This window comes from Ostrea edulis, chromosome 2 (genome assembly GCF_947568905.1).
Source record: "Ostrea edulis chromosome 2, xbOstEdul1.1, whole genome shotgun sequence".
In the NCBI taxonomy this organism is placed as follows: Eukaryota; Metazoa; Mollusca; class Bivalvia; order Ostreida; family Ostreidae; genus Ostrea; species Ostrea edulis.
The window spans coordinates 3,331,531-3,357,132 of record NC_079165.1 but is presented as its reverse complement, the minus strand read 5'-3'; the positions used below and the strand labels follow the sequence as shown (position 1 = coordinate 3,357,132).

General features: G+C 36.0%; 1 protein-coding gene across 1 annotated transcript; it reads left to right on the top strand.

The window, feature by feature from the left end:
• Window positions 1–107: 107 nt before the first annotated feature.
• LOC125680624 (leucine--tRNA ligase, cytoplasmic-like) lies at window positions 108–25,212 on the top strand. The gene is made up of 29 exons (XM_048920309.2): window positions 108–257; window positions 390–540; window positions 674–761; window positions 1,060–1,140; window positions 1,385–1,513; window positions 1,942–2,103; window positions 3,037–3,149; window positions 3,460–3,523; window positions 5,731–5,798; window positions 10,925–11,150; window positions 11,746–11,833; window positions 11,989–12,065; window positions 14,226–14,279; window positions 14,455–14,595; window positions 15,768–15,845; window positions 16,654–16,739; window positions 17,192–17,340; window positions 18,931–19,069; window positions 19,474–19,686; window positions 20,288–20,345; window positions 20,480–20,543; window positions 21,230–21,413; window positions 22,079–22,169; window positions 22,415–22,798; window positions 23,003–23,110; window positions 23,503–23,607; window positions 23,998–24,093; window positions 24,348–24,483; window positions 24,703–25,212. The coding sequence occupies exons 2-29, from the start codon at window positions 404–406 to the stop codon at window positions 24,909–24,911; spliced, it is 3,528 nt and encodes a 1,175-aa protein (XP_048776266.2). The 5' UTR covers window positions 108–257; window positions 390–403; the 3' UTR covers window positions 24,912–25,212.
• The last annotated feature ends 390 nt before the right edge of the window (window positions 25,213–25,602 follow it).

The following is a 25,602-nucleotide window of genomic DNA, read 5'->3' as shown; positions in this document are numbered from 1 at the left end:
TTGAATTAATTCACCAATTCACATTATATATCTAAATTCCAACAAATCTTGATGGATTAATTTATGATGACTAGTATGATGGTATGCTATATCATTTTACGGTACTGAGCACGTGGTCTTTTACGACAACACGTCTGTAGTCAGATCGGTTTATGTTAAAGCCGCCATGTGGCCAGCGCCGCTGAGGACAGTGTCACCGTATTTCATCACCAATATGTATGCATGAATGATGTAAACTTTTGAAATTCAATAACGATGTAAGTAGTGGAATTGTTATCATTCGAGCTTTTTCACTTAAAACTCTGAATTACATAGGAACGGATTAGATATTCATTGGCCATCTGGCTTGCATTAGCAGCACAGTTGAATAAACCAGAATATTTCGACAGCTGAAGCTATCTCAATGGAAGCACTAGCTGAAAGAAAAAGTACTGCTAAGCTGACAGAGCTTCTGCAGATCGAGAGAAGAGTTCAGAAGAAGTGGGAAGATGAGAAGGTGTTTGAAGAGGACGCGCCTCTCCCAGGCACCAAGGAAGCATCGTATGGACTTGCATTTTATTTATTTTTTATATACCAAAATATAAAAAAAACAGGAAAAACCAGTGTATCCTTGTTAAAAGGCATTTTTATGTTGACAAATGCACCAATATATGTCTTTGTTTTTTCTTTGTAGCCAACCAAAATATGTTGCCACATTTCCATATCCATATATGAATGGACGACTTCATTTAGGGCATACATTCACTATATCGAAAGCTGAAGTAAGTTGAGTCATTTGAGTACATTCATTACAGGGGCAAAATTAACCTTTTTTCTGCCCCAGACTGATTTAATCCCATGGATATAAAATTCACTGGCTAAAATGAAAACCTACAAGCTAATATTACAAGAATTAGTCTGTGCTCTTTTTTATGTTTAACTTTATTTAAATCAATGACATCAAATTTCATGCTATTGTCAACCAGTCATTATTTCGTAGATGTACGCTAGTGATTTCACGTCGTTATGCAAACTTCGCACGACTTAAATTCTTTCACACATGTATAATCTTGAATATAGTTTGCTGTTGGATATCAGAGACTTCAAGGCAAGAAATGCTTGTTCCCGTTTGGTCTTCACTGTTCTGGAATGCCAATAAAGGTAATTTGGTTCAATATGGACAATAACACAAAATGTTAAATTGCAAATGTATCTTTTTCAAATCAAATGGCCCGAACTTTTAGAATCATTTGCATTTCACAGCTGAACATGTGAGAAGAAAAGACGTTTTATCACATGACTATCAATCAAAGGAATTATTCCGTCATTAAGTTGTGACATGGCTTTGTAAAATTATGCAAAATTCGATGACCAAGCTTCATCTTTGCTTTCAACTATTGCCTAGGCTAGTGCTGACAAGCTTACAAGGGAGATGGCAGATTACGGCTATCCTCCAGAATTCCCACCAGAAGAAGAGGAAGTACAAGAAGAGGAGAAAGAAATCACGATCAAAGACAAGTCTAAGGGCAAGAAGGTCAGTATGTGTCGTGGAAAGTTTACATGGGTTAAATAACACTCAGTTATCACTGAAAATAACACAGATATCAATCACTGAAGATAACACACAGATAATAAACACTCATATATCAAAAAATTCAAAATTCGGCGCGGGTTCGAATTGAGAAAGTTTCCCAGTTTACTTTCAGAGGGTCGGTGGTCTCTTCCCAGGTACATTGCATCTGGGTTCTCTCTTCCACTAATAAAAACTGGGCGCCAACAGCAAAACAATCAATAAACAAAACAATGAAAATAACAGTTGGATATTACTGTTAGATTTTCTTGGATGTTTTATTTACACTAGGACACAATGTATTAAAAGAAATATGCTAGTGGAACAATAAATGGTGGAAGTGTTTTGAATTTATGTGTAACTTATAGTGTGGTTTGGTTGTTTTTTTTTAGACAAAGTTGAAGGCCAAGACGGGAGGAATGAAATACCAATGGCAGATCATGAAGTCATTGGGTCTTAAAGACGAGGAAATCAGGGAGTTTGCTGACTCCACCCACTGGCTCAAGTACTTCCCTCCCCACTGTAAGGAGGATCTCAAGAGGATGGGACTGAAGGTTAGCTGAGAGTTTGAGTGTGGTTAGCTGAGGGTTTGAGTGTGGTCAGCTGAGGGTTTGAGTCTAGCTTAAACCTTGCCATGCATTTATCTGGCCATCCCTCTGTATTCGATAAAATGTATTATTTGCAACTTTTTAAAAAAGCATGAGGTTATATTTGGGAGTTGAACATGGTTCTTCTTCTAAGTCATCAAGCACACATGGATATATTGTGAGGGATGTTTTGTGTCAGCCACATCACCCTTCCCTTCTTTGATACATAATAAACAAAACAGAAAGTGTCCACTAAAACTTAATCCTAAATCCCAAACTCCAATACAGATTAATCCTAAATCCCAAACTCCAATACAGATTAATCCTAAATCCCAAACTCCAATACAGAAACATTTGTTTCATTAAATGTGTGCAGTATTGTATGAAACAGAGATACAAATTTTTTGAATTTATTGTGTATTCCAAAACTGTCCATATAAAATTTCATTTCCAAAAGAAAACTATTGTAGTCTAAAATCATATTTCATCAAACTTTTTTTCCGATTCTGATCATATAGATGTATTCAGAGGAGGAATTTCACTGAAAACTTGAACATTCACACATTGTCAAAATTAGACAATAGAAATGAAGTAAAATTTTGGATAAAGTCAGAGAAGCAATCAATGTGTGATTGTTTCCTTTAGAGAAACCAACTAGACAATTATATCAATTATAATTTTCCAATGGTCCTTACTGTTAAAAAATCACTATCAGATGAAGAATCCCGCATCCTTACAAGGGAATATGATGAAGAAATGGGGGACATGTTTTAAAAAGGCTCTACAAATGCAGACTGATACCAATATTTAATTGGTTTCTTTTAATTAGTAGTACTAATTACTGTATTATTGATTACAATTATTCTCTGTTTCAATAATTACAATAATCTCTTTATTAAGGTGGATTGGAGAAGAACCTTCATCACCACAGATGCAAATCCGTACTACGACTCTTTTGTAAGATGGCAGTTCCTCCGACTCAAAGAGAGAAACAAAATCAAATTTGGTAAAAGGTATGGAATTGATTGACATTTTCCACCCCAAGTTTTCTGTACAGGTAATTATTTCAGTAGGGATTCAAGTTTCAGTGAAGTGAAGTAAGAGTGTCAATTTATGATTACGCTAAATAGGAAAATCTCTCTTTATCAATTATCAAACACAGCTCAAGCACTAAACCATGATTACACCAAACAGTACATTAGCTCCGACTGCGCCCTCAGATATGCAGAAATACGTACACACACAGTATTATTTGTATAAAAATAATTGTTTTTTGTTACGTTCACATTTTGATTTTTAAATTCTTGATTGCTTCTCTTGCAGACACACTATATTTTCTCCTAAGGATGGGCAGCCCTGTATGGACCATGACAGACAAAGTGGAGAGGTGGGTAATCGTACGCATTCTGTAAATCACTCTTCACTCTCGAGAACATTATTTATGCGTAATTTTGAAAGACTAGCCACTCACGAAAATTTGGTTCTCACAAATACTTGAGCAATGAATAATGAAAGTTATGTCTCTGTAATATATGCATCATTTTATCCATGTGAAAATAAGGTCTCGCGAGATCAAAGTGATCTACGGTGTGTTTAAGTGGAGAATAGGGTTTACTCTTTTCTTTAGAGCTCTGTGTAATTGTATGATGAACATTTGCCTTTGTATGACATGCAGTGATTCGATCATTGATTAGTCTTTCTGATAATTACACAGAATTTGTCAAATCGTAGGGAGAATCTAGTTCAGAATTCCCCCATGCATAGATGAAATAGAGGTTTTCTAGCAGTTTTCCGCTGTAGAATTAATTGCAATCTACGCTGTGTTACTAAAACATATTTGGCACTAGCCCCTTTTTACTCATTCATGTCCACATTTCATCTATCAATGTACATGTACCCTGTAACTGAGGTACATGTTTATAATCTCATCTTAGATCTTGTGCACATATTTTTATTAACACAAAAGATGAATACAATGATGATACATACATTGATGAACAAGTATACGCGCACACAAGCACTTGATCACAGCACACACACACTCGGCATTTCCTTAGACTGCTGTAAGGGGATTAAAATGCACTAATTTTGGATTGTGCTATCCTAATTAACTGAAATGTAGTCTTTGACAAAAATAAACCTATGGTCATTATGTTTCTGGTCTGATTCGAAATCAAAAATCTAAAACAAACTGAACTTTATAACTCGCATTGGTCTGTTTCATGTGCCCTGTCATTTAGATCTGTGGGGAATGATTTGAGCACATTAGAACATTGGTCTGTTTCATGTGCCCCGTTAAATATAACTGGAGATTTGTGCTCTAAAAGCACGGATATGTTTCATTTGTTCAGTTATTTAGATCTCTGGTTGTATGCGAGTGTAATCTGATGATGACACCTTTGCCTAAGGAATGAGAGTCGGTGATTTCATCATTGATTAGTCTTCCTGAGGATTACGAAACCATACAGCCATTCTTTATTTAATTTGTCGAGTTAACAAAGAACTGGGGCCATGGAAACTACCTTTTAAGAGAGAAGGAATATTTGATAGTAGTTTGTATTATAAATTGGTTTTCCACTTTGAAATAATCTTTAGATCTTATTTACACCTTATTATGAAAGGTCCAGTTTTCCACCTTTCTTTGTTTCAAGGGGGATAAAAATGTGCTAATCTAGAAGTATGGAAATGTAAGGCCAATTCAACTTAATTAGTAGATTATTATCAAGGGTCACCAATAAGTATGGGGTGGTCTGAGAAAAATATTAATGACAAATGAGTTTTTGTCAATGGAAGTGCATCATTTAATGCCAGATGGATATCAATCTATGCTGATTTCACAAATTCCAGGTTAAGCTTTAATTTCAAACACAGAAAGAACATTAACCACACTACTGAGATTTAAAATTTATAAAAGATGCTGTGAATTATCTGTTTATTTCAGCATAAACAAAAGTAGAACAAATATGCAAACATGAGACATATTGCACTGTACATAGCCATGAGTAGAAATAGCATACAATTTGTAGTAAACAATCCCTTCCTTTCATTTACGCCTGTAAGATCACGAGAAATTAAGAAAAACATATTTATTTTCTCTATGTGGCTTTTCATGTTGCTATACTGGAAATGTAAACAAGAAGTGTAAATACTGAAGTCGAACATGAAAATTTTCCGGAAATTGCAAGTTTCGCAAAATAAAAATAATTTAGGGCGGGCGTGGATGATAATCTAACTCTGGAGATTTAAGCCCTATAAACATTAATGTGTTCAGTTATTCAGAACTCTGTGGAGATTTGAGTCCTATAAACACTAATATGTTTCATGTGTTCAGTTATATAGATCTCTGGATGTATGCAAGTGTAATCTGATGATGACACCTTAGCCTAAGGAATGAGAGTCGGTGATTTCATCTTTGATTAGTCTTCCTGAGGATTACAGAACCATACAGCCATTCTTTATTTAATTTGTCGAGTTAACAAAGAACTAGGGGATTGGAAGAGATATTTAACAATATTTAATAGTACTTTTTATTTCAGATTTATAACTTGGTTTCAAATGATGTACAGTGTTAGTACATGTACTTGTTACTTACAGGGAGTTGGACCTCAGGAGTACACACTGATAAAACTGAAAGTCAATGAACCGTATCCACCCAAACTCAGGTCAGTCACACAGGTAGATAAAGGTTTATATTGTACAGACAGGACACACATATATATAGGTTATACAGGTAGATAAAGGTTTATATTGTACAGACAGGACACACATATATATAGGTTATACAGGTAGATAAAGGTTTATATTGTACAGACAGGACACACATATATATAGGTTATACAGGTAGATAAAGGTTTATATTGTACAGACAGGACACACGTATATAGGTTATACAGGTAGATAAAGGTTTATATTGTACAGACAGGACACACGTATATAGGTTATACAGGTAGATAAAGGTTTATATTGTACAGACAGGACACACATATATATAGGTTATACAGGTAGATAAAGGTTTATATTGTACAGACAGGACACACATATATATAGGTTATACAGGTAGATAAAGGTTTATATTGTACAGACAGAACACACATATATAGGTTATACAGGTAGATAAAGGTTTATATTGTACAGACAGGACACACGTATATATAGGTTATACAGGTAGATAAAGGTTTATATTGTACAGACAGAACACACATATATAGGTTATACAGGTAGATAAAGGTTTATATTGTACAGACAGGACACACGTATATAGGTTATACAGGTAGATAAAGGTTTATATTGTACAGACAGGACACACATATATATAGGTTATACAGGTAGATAAAGGTTTATATTGTACAGACAGGACACACATATATATAGGTTATACAGGTAGATAAAGGTTTATATTGTACAGACAGGACACACGTATATAGGTTATACAGGTAGGAAACACAGACGTATAGAACAGGAAGAAATTCGATGTTGGGATATGTGGTAGGGGTCGAGTTGGGGTTTGTGATCGGGAATGACAGAACAAGTGTTAGGGACACTGGAATTGTCTGTACTGAGAACATTGTGAGTCAAACTGAGGTCACATGGACATCATAATTATTAGTGGTCAACATCGATCAATTAATCATTCTACTAAAACAATCTGTTGTGTTCCTTATAAAGCTACAGTTGTGTGGAAAGACACTTTTTATTTTAAAGAGTCTATGTTGGCAATAAAAACTGATTCGATACACAAGAGCTTGTTCTGCATATGATACATGTAAGTTTTTAAAATGAGGCAGGCTACTGGCAAACAATTGGATGTTACAGGGGGTTTCAACAGTCTCATTTAAAGTCAGCATTTTCAAATTCTATGGTCAATATATCGATCTAGTTTGCAAGTACAACCTGTCATTAGGTCAAATGATGTCATACTAATTTTGACTACGGATTACTCCGTTTACCTGATCAAGATATAGGAATCATGGCAAGTGAGACCGGTCGAAGGGGATGCTTACTTCTCTTAGGCACCTGATCCCACCTCTGGTACATCCAGGGGTCCGTGTTTGGTCAACTCTTAATTTTGTAATGCTTATATGAGTTATGAGATTGATCAATGTTCGTTTTCTTCACCTTTTCATTGAACATCTGGATGTTTTTAATTATTTTTTTTGTAATATTATTGTCAAAATTATGCAGTCCAGGGGGGAGTGTGTTCTATGATGACATTTGTGTTCGGGTCACTGAGTTAACCGTGATTAGAACATTCTGTTGAGTTGTACTGAGAACACACTAAAGTTGTCCCACTGTAATAGGAGGCTTGTGATCGAGGAACAAAATATATTTGATTTGAACGGTACGAATGAGAACAAATAAGACCACTCTCCCCTTCCATAAAAGCAAATGTGATGAATGTTGAATTAAATCAATTATCAAGTACTAATAACATCTATATACTGTACGTTTACTATGAAAGCTTACATGTAGTCTTCAAGTTTAAATCAACAAAATTATTCATTCCCCAGAAAGATCATGTAAGCAATGTCAGGGAACAGGAACTTGTGGGAGTTTTCAAAACCATCCATCCCCAATTTGCTCGAAATTGAAAATTTTATTTTGTGTATAAATGTGTTATTATAATAGTTTTCTATGTAACTTTAACTATGATCATAAATGAAATTAAAACTGAGTGTTTAAGGTTTTATCATACTAAAGATTTCAGTTCTGTTGAATATATGATTTAGAAATCAATTTTTGTACGAGAAGACAATATTGGATGCTGTAGTTTTGCTTCAATCAGGGCCTCTAAATAGGTTTTTTAACAGCAATATTAATATTTCACAAAATTTTATAAACCTTATTATACCCCTGCAACAAAGTTGTGGGGAGGTATACTGGAGTCGGGTTGTTCTTCTGTAGACGCAATGGTTTCCAGACTCTAAACCGTTATCCTTTCCACCTACTGTCACCATATCATACATATGGACTACCCATGGGATGAAGATGTTCCCTATCAAATTTGGGATCCAAAGGTCAAGCGCACTGGACGTCGAAGTAGCAATATGGTTTCCAGGCTCTAAATCGTTATCCTTTCCACCTAGTCACCATATCATACATATTTACTACCCATCGAACAAAAAAAAAAAAGATGTTCCCTATCGATTTTGAGGTCAAAGGTCAAGCACACTCCTAGAGAGAAGAGACTACCCAAGGTTTTGTCATGCCCCTTCTTTTTACACTCAGGAAAGAGGTAATTTGTACCTATGAACAACGACCTTTGGGAGATTGGGGTAAGCGGGGAATATTCTTAGTGAGGATTGCTAACAGTACCTCTTGGGTTTTTTCTGCCATTAAAATAGCAAATCACAATTTTACAACAAAAAATTTGAACACCAAACTGACAGCTAGTATTGCTTTAAAGCTGTAAGACCCGAGATTTTTCTTCCAAAGTATAAAGAATATTTGAATGAGGCTGAATTAGTTTTTGTCAAAATTCTACAGACCATGGTGTGTTCTATGATGACATTTGTGTTCGGGTCACTGAATTAACCGTGATTAGAACATTCTGTTGAGTTGTACTGAGAACACACTAAAGTTGTCCCACTGCAATAAGAAACTTGTGATTGGGGAAATGAGAGGTGAATGATTTAAACAATCACACTCGCTGACAGCAAACGTGACCATGGACTTGTCCGCCATGCTTGATTTTTTTAAAATCTCGATCCCCCAAAAAAAAACTTTCGGGAGTAGCCATAAAAAAAATTGAATCACAGCAATTTTAGTGGGTCGGTCGTATTTGATAATTTGTTTACCATTGTAAAAAAAGGATGAACTGTGGCAAAATAAGAAAGTTCATTGTCTTACAAAAAAATAAATACATGTACTTTTCAGTAAAACACCCATAAATGTAAATATGAATGTTGATCTAATTCAAATACTAGTACTAATAATAGTTTATATACTATACATTCACTAATTTATACTTTATATATGTAGTCTTCAAAATGGTCATTCAAATTTACATTAACAAACAAATTAAAACCCTTAAAAGATTGTTTAAGAATGTAGGAGAGCAGAAACTTTGGGAGTTTTCAAACCCCCACCCCTGACTATTTTTATCCCACATTTATTCTTTGATCTTGCCCCTTAGAATACCAGATGTGTCTTCAGTATTTCTTTATTTCCAATGAATTTGTATGATATTAAAGCAATATTGGCTTTAAATCTGAAATTTTTATTTTGTTGTAAAAATGTTATTATGATGGTTTTGTAGGTAACTTTAACCATAGTCATTAATGAAATGAAAACAAAGTTTACGATTTGATCAAAATAAAATATTTTGGGTCTATTGAATATATAGCAATATGAAGAAATCAATTTTTGTACAGGAAGACAATACTGTAATTTTACTTCATTCAGAGCCTCTGGATAGGTTTCCTAACAAATATTGATAACAAAAGTTTATAAACCTTTTTTTTTTTCTGCAGTGGTTGATTGAAGTAATAAATTACAATTTTATAACAAAACTTTCCAACACCAGAATTACGCTTTAAAGCAGTAAAACCATTATTTTTCTTCCAACGCATAAAGAATATTTAGTTTTTAAGAGCAATTCTCTGTAAGGACCAAAATATTGTGGCACGCTATAACTATAAATGTCATCATTCAATTGAAATACATACACTCTTTAAAAAATATTGTTACACTTATTCTGAAAAGTGACTCTTTAATCTGTAAGTTTTATCAAAATCTGAGACCATGCGTGCCGGACCCCTTCAGAATTTTTTTTTAGTCGTTACAGAGAATTGCTCTTAAATATTGCCACAATTCTGCATTCTGTGGTGAGTGAGTTCTATGATGACATTTGTGTTCGGGTCACTGAATTAACCGTGATTAGAACATTCTGTTGAGTTGTACTGAGAACACACTGAAGTTGTCCCACTACAATAGGAAGATTGTGATCGAGGAACAAAAGGTGAAGGATTTTGAGGGGAATGAATACTGATCATTTTCGGCTGAGGTGGGAATGAACTCTTTGGCTTCAGTTTTAGTTGTTTACACTCTTAGCACTTGTTGCAAGTGGTACTTATTGTTTCACATGGTACTTATTGTTTCACATGGTACTTATTGTTTCACATGGTACTTACTGTTTCACATGGTACTTATTGTTTCACATGGTACTTATTGTTTCACATGGTACTTACTGTTTCACATGGTACTTATTGTTGCACATGGTACTTGTTGTATACTTCAGGGTCCTGTTAAACATGACACGCCTGCTGATTGATATAAATTTATCTAGCGAGGTCACACTATCAAAGTCTTCTATTGTTCTGTGGGTCTTTTGAGGTGATGTGGAATATTCTAAAATTTATGTCAAGCATGTTAAAAGATTCGGGGTTACTGTGGATGAATGTTCAATAATAACATAATATAATCATGTTCAGTCCAATAGTATTTTCTATGATTAGAACATTGTGAGTCCTACTGAGAACATGCGTTTATTAAATCACAGAAGATACTAAGATGATATTCAAAAATTGGGTTTCGGCAGGTGAAATCTAAGAAGTCTTGTTGAACAAGTTTGATAGTATCAGTTACGCACTCCTCTGTTGAATGGTGGTACCGATTACGCACTCCTCTGTTGAATGAGTTTGGTGGTACTTTTTACACACTCCTCTGTTGAATGGTGGTACCGATTACACACTCCTTTATTGAATGAGATTGGTGGTACCGATTACACACTCCTCTATTGAATGAATTTGGTGGTACCGATTACACACTCCTCTACTTTGTGATTTTGTAGCAAGCTGAAGGGGAGTAAGATTTACCTGGTGGCTGCCACCCTCAGACCAGAGACCATGTTTGGACAGACCAATGTCTGGGTCAGGCCAGATATGATGTACATTGCCCACAGACTAACCAATGGGGAGATCTTTGTGTGCACCGCGCGTGCGGCCTGTAACATGTCCTTCCAGGGCTTTACCAAGGAGGATGGAAAAGTGGACGTGGTGGCCAATTTGATCGGCCAGGTGAGAAGGACCACAATGGCCCAAGAATACCTCTACTAAATTCATGAAATCTTTTAGAATTACAGGGAAAGAAAATTACTTCGCTGTAAATGTGAATTCATTATAGGCATATTCACTGTATCCGTGTTTTACTGTATATTGTAGTAATCGTACATTACAGTAGAACACACTTATAATGAACATGCATATAACGAATTGATGCTTATAAATTGCAAAGTGATGTTTATTCCCCTTATGAGAGGGAAATAATGAAAAATTTATTGGATAAAGTTTGGTTAAAACATACTGATTTTTCACTGGCCTTGAGGTTCACTATAACCGTGTTTTACTGTACAAATAGTGAGGTTTCAAAAGATTTTTGTTTAAGCATATTTTTGATAGAAATAATACTGAATGTGTTGGATGAATTTTATACAAAATCAGTGCACATAATTCAGGCAACTTTTGAACTTCTCGAACAGTGATTTTTCTACTCCCAATTTTACTGAAGTCAAGGACTGGAGAGACTGAATCATTGATTTGTTTGTAGGATTTACTCAATGAATCATTGATTTGTTTGTAGGATTTACTCAATGAATCATTGATTTGTTTGTAGGACATAATGGGCATTGCTCTGTCAGGTCCACTGACTGTATACAAGACGATCTACACACTGCCAATGCTCAACATCAAGGCAGACAAAGGTAAGGTTCAGTCGAGACATCTACACACTGTCAGTGCTCAATATGAAGATGAGGAATTAAGTGGTATAGAGACTTAACAAGCATAGAAGACTTAGTATGAATGATCTGTCAGAACTTGTGACTTGATAATTCTCCTGCGGGTTTGATATTTGTAGGAACCGGTGTAGTAACCAGTGTTCCCTCCGATGCTCCGGATGATTTTGCTGCCCTGAGAGATCTCAAAAACAAACAGGTAACATTTCTGTCCGAGGGTGAAGATTCGGGGTTTGATAATTGCATGGGTGTTCAAAACTAAGTCCAACGGGGTCTGTGGGTGATGAGGACTTTAAAACCATATGCATTAATAAAGTTTGTTTAATGTCATTACTGTTTGAAAATAAATGCACATACTGCAAATTACTGAGTGTAAGGATGATAACATAACTTAGTAAGTTTCAGAAGTTACAAAGATTTTAACATTTCAGTGCACGTAACTCAGGCAGCTTGTCACGTGACGAGTGAGCTTGGTAGCTTGTGCTACAGGAAGTTATCTTTTGAGAAAACCTGTAGTCTTTTTACAGAACTCAGGTCCAAACCACTCAAGATACAGAATTCTAACTGCAATGTTTCCATGGTTTGTTTTTGTTTTTTGGGTTCTTTTTGTTTCCATGTGTTAATAGAGCTGAAACGAATGTTCGAATAATCGTGAATAAATAGTAAATTTTCAAGTGGAAATTTAGTATTTAAATTTTTGTCATGAGTTTAATACCCACATAAATGCTGTAAACTGCAATATCCTGTCATTTTGTCGCCATGGAAAAGAGATGTTGGGTGGGGGAGCATTTCTCTCTTAACGAGAGTGCACTGCTTGGTACCGCTTCCTTCTATATATAAAGACATAACATCATAACTAATTGATCATCTGAAAGGGAAGCATCCTCAAGCCTCATGATAGGAAAACTCATTTTTGTATTGAAAGTGAAAATAGATTATACACATCACACAGAGACAAACAAATTCTAGATTGATTAATCGCAAGGGATCCAAAATCTAAATGCTGGATTGATTATTAAAACCAAAATAATATTATCAATATTAATTTGAAGCTATTTTTAATAGAAATAAAAATTCCATTGCTATTCTATATAAACATGTTCATGAGAAAGAAAAGGTAACTCATTCTACAGTCAACATTAAAAAAGAAAGATAACTCATGCTACAGCCAAGTAAAAAAAAATACCTGCCTGCCTCATCAAAATCTTCAATTTTTTACCCGAGAAACTATTAAATAAAACTTGGCCTAAAGGGGAATGTGGGTGGGTTTTTTTTTCATTCAGAGACAATATTTTAGTTTGATCTTTTAATGAACTGTTTCTGGAACCAAGACCTGACACTGGTTTTAAATTTCATCATTTAAACCTGCTTGAATTAAAAAGAAACATTACGAAGTCTCTGTGTAAATGTTGGAACATTTTATTTTACATTTTCCAGTCATTTGAGCTTTAAATAAGTACATGTTTATCTCTACCAAAACAATAAACAATTTTACATCAATATACTTACACACATACATACATGTAGTAACAAAACTCTAGTCTAGAAACGATGCATAGTAACATTTTATTTTAAGAATATTTCAGGACGTTTGATGAATATGAATTGTAGTCCTCAATATTCAAATCTTTAATTTTTGATATTCGCTTCGGCTCTTGTGTGTTGAAAACAAAGATGTTGTATACAGGATCTTGTGTAGAACTTTAGTTTTTAGAGAAATTCTTTCAATTGGCGTAAATGTAGAAGAATTTAGTATTTGTAGTCATTTAAAGTTGTTCCTCACCCATGACAAATAAATACCCTATGTGTATTTATTTTTGTGAATTTGAAATTCGACAGTTGGAGCTGATGCACCATTTAGCATTTATAGTTCGATAAATTGTCTGGTAAATTTTGAAAATTACAGGACAGTTTTCCGACAAATGATTGACCAGTTTGGGAAACTGTGTGTTTAGGATGCAGTTTTAATTATTTGCTGATCATCATTTTAATGAATCAATCAAGAAATAGAGATTTGTATTGCAGCAAGAAAGAAAAAAATGCTGAACCATTACAGCCCAAATAATGCAATATATTGGAATATACATATCCCAGAAACGTGGTGTATTAACAATCAGTGCACGTAACTCAGGCAGCTTGTCACGTGACGAGTGAGCTTGGTAGCTTGTGCTACAGGAAGTTATCTTTTGAGAAAACCTGTAGTCTTTTTACAGAACTCAGGTCCAAACCACTCAAGATACAGAGTAAACCAGTAGAAGTTTAAATTGTTTTTATTTTTCCCTTTTATTGGGCAGCAGGCACCGTCTGTTTTAGTCCTCTTCACATGCACAATCAATAATTTATTTCGTTGTCATTACAGCCATTCAGGGAAAAGTATGGAATAAAACCGGAAATGGTGCTGCCGTTTGAGCCAGTAAGTTTGTAAATACATGGAAAGAAAAATCCTTGCAGTTGTTCTGAAAAAAGTCCAAATTTCAAAAGATTTGATGTAGAGATGATTATTTACTTGTAAAGACAGGATGACTAATATTATTGTATTAACCGATCAGACAGGACAAGAGAAATGCAATGTGGGAATTTTTTCACAGGTTCCGATCATCAATGTTCCAGAGTTTGGCTCTCTGTCTGCGGTTACTGCGTGCGAAAGACTAAAGATCCAAAGTCAGAATGATCGAGACAAGCTACAGGAGGCCAAGGAACTGGTCTATCTCAAAGGTTTCTACGATGGGGTAGGTACCAGAATTTTCAGGGGCTGGAGATGTTACAGCCTAGCCTGAAAGCTGTATGGTCTGATGTTTTCACAAATTTTGTTTACTGGGTACTTGAGAAAACCATATTTAAATTTTCACCTGAACGTATTTATAAGTACATCTGAACGTGCCTTTTATTATAACTGTCTCAACCCGAAGTGTTTGGTTTTAATTCTGTATCTACCGACAACGGTACTTGTCACTTGGCCATCTTTAATGCATGTTCAGAATCTGATAGAGCACAGATGTTTAAGCCTTGATTTGTAATAGGTCAGAGTGCTTGGAACCCTGTGCAACAGAATCTGTCTCTTTGATCTAATCCCTGCGTTGTACACCAGGAAAAAGATGGAGACATACACTTGTATTGTGAAATATCAGTAATGAGGCTCTACAGATCCTTTATTATGTCTTGGTAAATGCTTATAAGCCAGTATCCATGGTTTCCTATGGTTGCAGTGATTTTTTAAGTCCCAAAAATTACCAATTTTTTCCCAATTTGCACTTTTCCCAATAATAAAAACTGGCGAAAAATGTAATTGTTAAAAGATAAGTTCAATGGGAATAATTTATATAGGACATGACAAAGACGCATCAATTCTTGGTGATTTAGTCAAGAATAGTCGCAAATTTTAAGAGCTTTAAGAAAAGAAAGTTAAATATATATGTAAAATAAAAGAAGAATGACATCAATTTGTGTTTGATTTCTTGTTTGATATGATATATTCAGCATATTTACAATAATGACTAGGTTTTCCCAATTTGATCAAAATGTTGACATTCGGTTGTACTTAAATTGACTTGCAGAATTGCTCTGCCTTATTCATAATTTGCTACATATGAGTTTAAAGTTTGTGAATTTGAAACTCTCAGAAGGGAAAATTACTCTTGTCATTTTTAACTGTCACTGAATCAAAGTGTACTTCAAAAATTTTTTTAAAAGGGCTCACATATTCTACATAGTGTTCTGATCTGCATAGTGGTCAACAAACATTCTCCGTTCTCCATGGATATTTTATTTTGGGGTCAGGTTTTACGAAGACTGTTCCTGACAGACAGGATGTGGCCCCCAGAGTTGATGGGATATATCGCTATTGTATGGGTGGTGATGCCGTAGTCAGTTCTCTTATAACTGTTGCTTTTATATTCAATAGGTAATGATTGTGAAAGGTTTTGAAGGGCAGAAAGTCCAAGATGTGAAGAAACCGATTCAACAGAAAATGGTTGATGCTGTAAGTTGAAAATAGAAATCTGCATTCATAGGTCGATATTTTCTTTTTATTGTGTCAAAGGACAAGATTTGGACAGGACAGTCTGTCCTGGCATTTTTTATTGACATTTTTTATCCCCTTGCAAAGAATTACAAGAGTACCCATATCTGGAAAGTGTTGTACATACCATAGAAATTATCCCACGCATGTTTTTTGTCTAGCACTCGCAGCAGAGAGAGTTTTGTGGGGGGGATGAGAGAGAGAGTTTTGTGGAGGGGATGAGAGAGAGAGTTAGAGTTTTGTGGAGGGGATGAGAGAGAGTTTGGAGGAGGGGATGAAAGAGAGAGTTTTTTGTGGAGGGGATGAAAGAGAGAGTTTTGAGGAGGGGATGAGAGAGAGAGTTTTGTGGAGGGGATGAGAGAGAGTTTGGAGAAGGGGATGAAAGAGAGTTTGGAGAAGGGGATGAAAGAGAGAGTTTTTTGTGGAGGGGATGAAAGAGAGAGTTTTGAGGAGGGGATGAGAGAGAGAGTTTTGTGGAGGGGATGAAAGAGAGAGTTTGGAGGAGGGGATGAAAGAGAGAGTTTTTTGTGGAGGGGATGAAAGAGAGAGTTTTGAGGAGGGGATAAATGAGTTTGAAGGAGGGGGTTAGAGTTTGGAGGAGATTAGAGAGAGTTTTGAGGAGGGGATTAGTGAAAGTTTTAAGGAGGGGATTAGAGAAATATTGGAGATTGAAAGGGGATCATGGATGTTCCTTGGGCTATGTTTTACCAAAATGTCCTATTAATGATGTAATATTGAAAGGTATGATTAGATGAATATTTTATAACAGGGAGAAGCTATTAAATACATGGAACCAGAGAAGACAGTAATATCTCGCTCAAATGATGAATGTGTGGTGGCTTTGTGCGATCAGTGGTAGGTGTTCATGTTTTGGCTTCGTGCCATCAGATGTAAATGTTTATATTATGGATTTGTGCGATCAGATGTAAATGTTTATGTTAAGGATTTGTGCGATCAGATGTAAATATTTATAATATGGATTTGTGCAATCAGATGTAAATGTTTATATTGTGGATTTGTTTGATCAGATGTAAATGTCCATGACGTGTCTGAAAGGAATGGGGTGGTATTGATCTCATTTTCTAGATGTATGTTCTGTTATTTGATAATTGCTCTTTGATGTATAAGATATCCAGGTTTAACTTTCTATACAATCAAATAGTCTATACTGCTTTCAAAGATTAGCAATTTATTTTCAAATTCTTGCATACAAAGTGTTAAAAATTATCTTGAAAATTCCCTCATTTTATCAAAAGTTAGAAAATGTAGTCTCTCTATGTTGCATCATACATATGTATGTATTGCAGGTACTTGGAATATGGTGAAGAAAAATGGAAGCAAGGAGCTACAAAGTGCTTAAATTCCATAGAAACCTTTTCAGATGATGTACGCAAAAATTTCCACGCGACTCTGGACTGGTTGCATGAACATGCCTGCTCAAGGTCTTATGGACTGGGTAATCTTTCTTGCTTTGTTAAGCAAGTCTATGAAATTTTTCTTAGTATGGAACAAATTTCATGTGCAGAACAAAAATACATGGTTATACAATCTTATATGGCATCCCTTGTACTGTGATGCTGATAAATATCAGTTCGTCAAATGTTGGAGATGCCACATTAACCTTGGCATAAAACTCTTATCTCTGCAGTTGTCTTGAGTGTAGAGATAATCATTGATGCCTACAGTTCAGAAAATTCTATATACATGTACTGTGGTAAATGAAGTCAAGGAAACAATTTTGAAAAGATGTTGATAACTACAGTAAACCAGCTTTTATTAGCGACGACATTATTTTGAGATTTACCAGATAAGTGATAAACTGGGTCCTGGCAACTAAGTTTTAACAAGCAAGATAACCTTAAACTTTTACGAGGCATGAAAGGACAGGTTCGCGACGAGAAATATTCATGGCAACAAGGTTCTGGCAAATCTCACGAAAATTTCACTCACAAGTAAAAGTTGGTTTACAGTAATCGGATTTTTTTGTGCAAAAATTGATTTTATCAAAAATGTGAGTTCACAGATTGGTAGTACCTTTAATATCACTCATGTTTATGTGGGCTATGAATTAATGTAAACACTGCATCAACACTTGTTAGTTATTTCTTTACCTTCCTACCACTGAGGGATAGATATGCATAGCAGTAGTGGTAGACAAGAAATTACAAAGACAAAGGGTGAAGAGAAGAAATGTACAAGTAATATAGAGTGGATGACCTCTGGTTACAGCCTCGTTTATTGACCTGGTTACAGCCTCGTTTATTGACCTCTGGTTACAGCCTCATTTATTGACCTCTGGTTACAGCCTCATTTATTGACCTCTGGTTACAGCCACGTTTATTGACCTCTGGTTACAGCCTCGTTTATTGACCTCTGGTTACAGCCTCGTTTATTGACCTGGTTACAGCCTCGTTTATTGACCTCTGGTTACAGCCACGTTTATTGACCTCTGGTTACAGCCACGTTTATTGACCTCTGGTTACTGCCTCATTTATTGACCTCTGGTTACAGCCTCGTTTATTGACCTCTGGTTACAGCCTCGTTTATTGACCTGGTTACTGCCTCATTTATTGACCTCTGGTTACAGCCACATTTATTGACCTCTGGTTACAGCCTCGTTTATTGACCTCTGGTTACAGCCACGTTTATTGACCTCTGGTTACAGCCACATTTATTGACCTGGTTACTGCCTCATTTATTGACCTGGTTACTGCCTCATTTATTGACCTCTGGTTACAGCCACATTTATTGACCTCTGGTTACAGCCTCGTTTATTGACCTCTGGTTACAGCCTCGTTTATGGACCTCTGGTTACAGCCACGTTTATTGACCTCTGGTTACAGCCACGTTTATTGACCTGGTTACTGCCTCATTTATTGACCTGGTTACTGCCTCATTTATTGACCTCTGGTTACAGCCACATTTATTGACCTGGTTACAGCCTCGTTTATTGACCTCTGGTTACAGCCTCGTCTATGGACCTCTGGTTACAGCCACGTTTATTGACCTCTGGTTACAGACTTCGTTTATTTGCTCTGTATTACAGGCTCCAGAATCCCCTGGGACCCGCAGTACCTGGTGGAGTCCCTGTCTGACTCCACGATCTACATGGCTTATTACACGGTGGCCCACCTGTTACAGGGAGGGGTGTTCGATGGCAGTGGGAAAAGCCCGGCCAACATCAAGTAAGGGGGCTAACTCGTGAAAGGAAGAAATGTCGGGCTCACTTGTTATGGGAGTGATATCAAACATTCCAGATTAGATGTTTTTTAAAATAACAATTCATGGCTTTAATAGAGATAATAATATATGCAAACCAGGAAGAAGATACTGAATGGCATGAGGTACATGTGAGATTGTACAGTAAAATAGGATATGGCGAACCTGTAGGGCCAGTGAAAAACAGTTCATTATAACCAAATTTCATTTTATCCGTATGATTTTCAGTATTTTCCATTCATAGGGGAATAAATATCATTACAATAAACGTGGATTTGCAATAGGCATAGATTTGTTATAAGTGTGGATTTGTTATAAGCATGGATTTGTTATAAGCCTGTTTTACAGTATCACGACATTTGAATTGTAGACCAGAGCAGATGACACCTGAGGTTTGGGACTACATACTCTACAAGGACACCCCCTACAAGAGCCTGCCCATCCCTAAGGCTACTCTGGACAAACTGAGGACAGAGTTTCACTACTGGTATCCTGTAGATCTGAGGGTGTCTGGTAAAGACTTGGTGCCGAATCATCTGACCTACTACATCTACAACCATGTAGCCATGTGGCCGAAGGACAGGTAAGGACACAAAGAGATTTCTACCAAAAATTTTTTAAAAATCAACAGTGTTCATCAGGGGTCTAGATTTATGCTATATATACATGTATATACGGGGAAATAGTCACCTCCATTTTATTTTAACCCTCGGTGGGCAAATATAAGACTGGGCGAAACTGTTTTCTCTTATCTCTGTGAATACAACTGTGCCTGGTCAAATTAAAAACGGGTCGAAAACATCTTAGAAAGGAGAAAATAACACTAGGTGAAAATAACCCTGTATGCAATAATTTGAAGTTTATGAGGTTACGGTAATAAACATCTGAATAATTTTGCATGCTTAGTTTGCTGTTGATAAGATAGAGGGATTCAAGTGAAATTCTTGAATTAGTTGATATTATGGTACAATTGTACAATTACTGACAAGTGTACACGTATCTTTAATCTTAGGCGAGATTAAGTCCCAGGGTAAGTTTCTGATGAAGATTACACCTGTAGAGAGAAATGAGTGAAGTAGAAAGCTCCACTAAACAGATGTATCATTGTGAATGTAAAGGTATCACTCAATGTGTGAATTTCATTTACAAAAATTGTGTGATATTGTTTTACTTATCATTTTCAGTTCAAAATGGCCAAGAGGTATTAGGGCAAATGGACATTTATTGCTCAACTCAGAGAAGGTGAGGGCTTGGAAGTTGTTGTTTCAAAGAAAGATTGATATAACTAGACATTCTGCTTTTGGATTTTGCTTAAATCTAATTTATTATTATTCTTTTAATAACTTAATCATTATGAATATTTTAAATGATTACAGATGTCAAAGAATACAGGAAATTTCCTAACCCTCACGAGCACTGTTGATAAATTTTCTGCCGACGGTAAGCAAGGATTAGAAATTTAGAAAAATTTCTTTGCAGTTTAAATTCACATTGAAATTTCTTGTGTCCATTTAAAATCTCACTACCACTTAGTGTTTATCTTATGCTTGATTGTTGACACGAGATCAAAGATCGGGGGGCATATTGTTTTTGTCCTGTCTGTCATTCCTTCTGAAACTTTAACCTTGCTAATAACTTTTGAAGAGTAAGTGCTAGAGCTTTGATATTTCACTTGATTATTCCTTGTGACAAGACCTTTCCATGGGTTCTAAACCTTTTGACCTTGGCATTTGACCTACTTTTAAAAAATTGACGTTGGTCATAACTTCCAAATGGTAAATATTAGAGCTCTCATATTGCACATGTGCATTTCTTGTGTAAAGATCTTTCTACTGGTACCTAGATATTTGTCCTTCTGACCTTAGCCATCTTTGGAATTGGATATTATCAGGGGCATTTGTGTTTCACAAACACATCTTGTATAATCACTTTCGTATTGAAGACCTCTGAAGATTCTGCTTCTTGCATTTTGTGAATTTAAACATATTTTATTATGTTTAATATGATAAGATTAGGCAGCAGGCAGAGCCTACATATATATAAGCCTTCTCCCAAGGTCACTACATGAACATGTACCTACACTTAGTATGTCTACATGGCGATGACCCTTGACCTACATTTTGCAGGTATGAGAATGGCCTTGTCAGATGCTGGTGACACGGTAGAGGATGCCAACTTTGTGACTAAGATGGCTGATGCAGGACTTCTCAGACTATATACTTACTTAGAATGGGTGAAGGACATGTTAGCTACCAAAGACAGTCTGAGAACAGGTCCTACCAACACAACCAGTGACCAGATATTTATCAGGTAATACACCCACCAACACAACCAGTGACCAGTTATTTATCAGGTAATACACCCACCAACACAACCAGTGACCAGTTATTTATCAGGTAATACACCCACCAACACAACCAGTGACCAGATATTTATCAGGTAATACACCCACCAACACAACCAGTGACCAGATATTTATCAGGTAATACACCCACCAACACAACCAGTGACCAGATATTTATCAGGTAATACAGGTTCATGTATTTATCAGTGAACAGGTTTGTATATTTATCAGTGAACAAGTTTGTGTATTTATCAGTAAACAGGTTCGCGTATTTATCCGTGAACATGTTCGCGTATTTATCCATGAATAGGTTTGTGTATTTATCAGTGAACAGGTTCGCATATTTATCAGTGAATAGGTTTGCGTATTGATCAGTGAACAGGTTAGTCTATTTATCAGTGAACAGGTTCGTGTATTTATCAGTGAATAGGTTTGTGTATTTATGTATAACACTGCCAATCACCTACCTTAGATATATTTCTCTGTCCACACTTGGGCTGAATTGCAGAACTAAATACAGTGCGCCAAGCTTGTGTATGAAGAACAGATATTTTGTGTGTACTTTTCTTTTATGCGATACCGTAACAAGGTTTAGAATTGTAAAACACATCTGAAATGCTTTGAATTTCAGTGAGATAAACAAGGCGATACTAGAAACACAGAACTATTATGAGAAGATGTTATTTAAGGAGGCCATGCGGACAGGATTCTATGAATTCCAGGTGGGGTCCTGCTTTTATTTACCTTTGTATTTGTAAACTGTATCTTGGTATTTGTAATCTAAAAGCTTTACCTGCCAAATGTACAACTCGACCAGTGAAAGTGAAAATTTGAGAATAAAGGCAGAACTGTCCATAATTCATCATTGCTTAGAATACTTTTGAATTGGTGGATATATTTTCAGGCCTTCAGGGACAAGTACAAGAAGTATGAGTAGATGGATATATTATAAGATTTTGTTTTTCAGGCCTTCAGGGATAAGTACAGGGAGTACGAGCTGGAGGGGATGCACCGTGACCTCATTTTCAGGTTCATTGAAGTACAGACTCTGATGTTGAGTCCCATCTGTCCACATTTGTGCGAGCACATCTGGGAACTTCTGGGGAAGCCACGCAGTATCATGCATGAGCGGTGGCCAGTGGCAGGCCCTGTGGATGAGAAACTCCTACAGATCTCGCAATATGTGCTAGACGCAGCACACGACTTCAGAATCCGTCTGAAGCAGCTGATGACGCCGGCAAAGGGGAAGAAAGTGAAGCTGGAGAGAGTCACACATGGGACGATATGGATCGCGAAAACCTATCCTCCATGGCAGAATACTGTTCTCTCCACCTTAAAGACTCTGTATGAGGTCAGTTAGTGGACATTTTAACTTTGTATTTCTGTGTTCTGTTTCAAGACTTTCAGTAATAACTAGTGCTTTATTAAAACATGTTTTCTGAAAAAGCACCAAGATTTAAACATATTTATATTAGAAAAGTTTTATGATAGCAAAATTTAAATTAGAAAGCTATTAAGATCTGTAGATTTTATATTTGTTGTTATTGTTTTATAGCAAAACAAAGGCTTCCCAGATATGAAGGTTATTGCTAGTGCTTTCAAAGACAACGCAGAGTTGAAGAAATACGCCAAGAAATTAATGCCCTTTGTGCAGGTGGCAAAGGTATTTAAAACAAAGCCAAGGATAATGCAAAATGAGGTTAAGAAATCATGTTTTCAGAAACGTATCACAAAACTAGAAGGAAAGTTTTCGTGTGCAGTCGATTTTGATATTGTTTCATTTTTATTAATTTTCATAAATTTGGTAATATGATTATCTGTATGTGGGAATGGTAGGATCTGTTTCATCAGAATACTTCTCTGTAATAGATGACACTAATTCAGTTTGTGCGAGTTAAAAAAAAACATGCAGTAAACATTTCTAATATATTAAAATCATTGTAGACAGCTTTTGATATTTTTCCATTGGAAAGTTTTCACATGTGGTATGTTTGACTGCAATATCTGTAAATCATTCTGATAACATTTTAATAGTACACTGTTCTCTCTTTGTAGGGAAATGTGGAAAAGAATGGCATCAAGGCCTTAAATCTAACATCTGACATTGACGAAGTGGAGGTCATGAAGAAGTTTAAGAAGTATATGATTAGCACTCTTGATGTAAGTCTGAGAATTTTATTACCTCATGCTAATTGTCATTGTTTGGCATTTGTAAACTTTCGAACATTTTGAATTATTACTCCTCTGAAACTAATGAAAATATTTTCACCAAATTTGGTATAGAGCATTTTTAGGTGAAATATAGTCATGCGAACATTTTTTTATCTTGATTCAGCTCCCTCACTTGATATCAACATACATAGTACATGGATAATCTCGATTTTAATTCAAAAATTAACTGAACGAAACATTGGTTTGACAGTGATTGAAATAAACAGTTATCTGTCGTTTGATGCTGAATTTTGAAAAGTGTCGCAGTGCAGGAGTATTTCAGCAGCCTTTATGTTCGTTAGGTTGGAGTTTTAACAACATGAATATAAATTTTTATAGGTGGAGGGACTAGACATCAGGTATTCTGATGAAGCAGACGACAAAGTGAAAGAAGACTGCTGCCCAGGGAAACCATTCACCACCTTCAGGGAGGAGGTAAAGTTAATATTGTGTTCATCATTAACATACCTAGGTAACATGCTGTTCATAAATTCATGGGGGAGGTAGATAACGTAACAGCTGTGATGTTCAGAGAGAAAGTATTGGTGTTCATATTGAGAAACTTTTTGACAAATTAAGTTTTGTGTTTTAGAAAATATCAGTAACTCTTTCTAAAGTGTTGTCAAATTGTGTGATATACTTTTGCTGAGCAATAATACTAGTGCTGTATTTGTTTTGTAACCTTTCAGCCATCAGTAGCCATTAACCTAGTGAATCCCCAGCCAATGAGTGGACTGTTTGAGATCAAGTTACCAATATATCAGGGAGATGACAAAACTGCAGTCATGACCAGGATAATGAAGACGGATCGCTCCAAAATGAAAGGTGAGGTTTTACAAGGAAATGATCAGTTGTCTTTCTCTCAAAAGTTATGGAATTATTTCTTTGCATGCAAAAACCACATGATTATTTTATAAGGCCAGCCTGTCTCTCACTCTCTCTCTCTCTCTCTTATATTCATTAACTACTCTTAGCAGATGTTTTCAGATTGCCAATTTTGAAAAATTATTCTGTTGCTAAAATGTTATCATCTTGTTTTGTCAGATATTAGTCAAATCCAGCTTCTGATGTATGGGGACCCAGTCTGTGGACCAAGGACAATGCCGGACATGAATGACATTGAAAAGGGCAAGGTCGTTGTCCCTGACGGTGCTAAATTTCAAATTAACATCCCAGAGGAACAAGTGATAATCCAAACCAATGGGAAGAAGCTAGATATAGGTCGGACTATGGTGTACATTGTAAACTCTTAACATAAGGAGGGAATGTAGTGCAGAGAGTGTCGTGTCTCAAGTCTGACTGGTGTACATTGTAAACTCTTAACACATAGTGCAGAAAATGCCGCGTCATCAGTGACTAGACGGACATCGGAAGTGGTACCGAAGTGGTACCGCACTCATCAATAGGAGGAGGAAGTGATTTCGTTTGTTGCTATAGTTATGAAGAATTTTATGTGAGTGTCGGATGTCCTGATACGTAACTTTCGTGGTATTACAAGTACAGCAATACATATTTATGAATATTTGTGCTTGAAATAAATTATTTTTTGGTGAAGTATCAATGTTGAAATTTGTTATGGAGCATTCAGTCTATATTATCGCTCTGCAGCATTTCTACAATTACGCTGTCGCTGAATAAGCACTTGCGGTCCCCTCTTCATATCCTGTCACTATGTGTGTATTGAACTACTGCACCTACTGGGAAATAGAACCCATGCAGAAGCTAGAGCCTTGACTATGTGTGGGTTTGTTATTCTAGAGCCTTGACTATGTGTGGGTTTGTTATTCTTTAGGGTATTGAATTCCTGTAAAACGCCACCCAGAACCCCTGTTGTGAGAGACTTTGTTACATGTGTGCGTTTTTTAATTATTTCTTGGTAGCCCTCTCGACTGGAAAACAAAAAGTAAATTCTTAGAATTGGAGGGGGGGGGTGCAGTTTACATA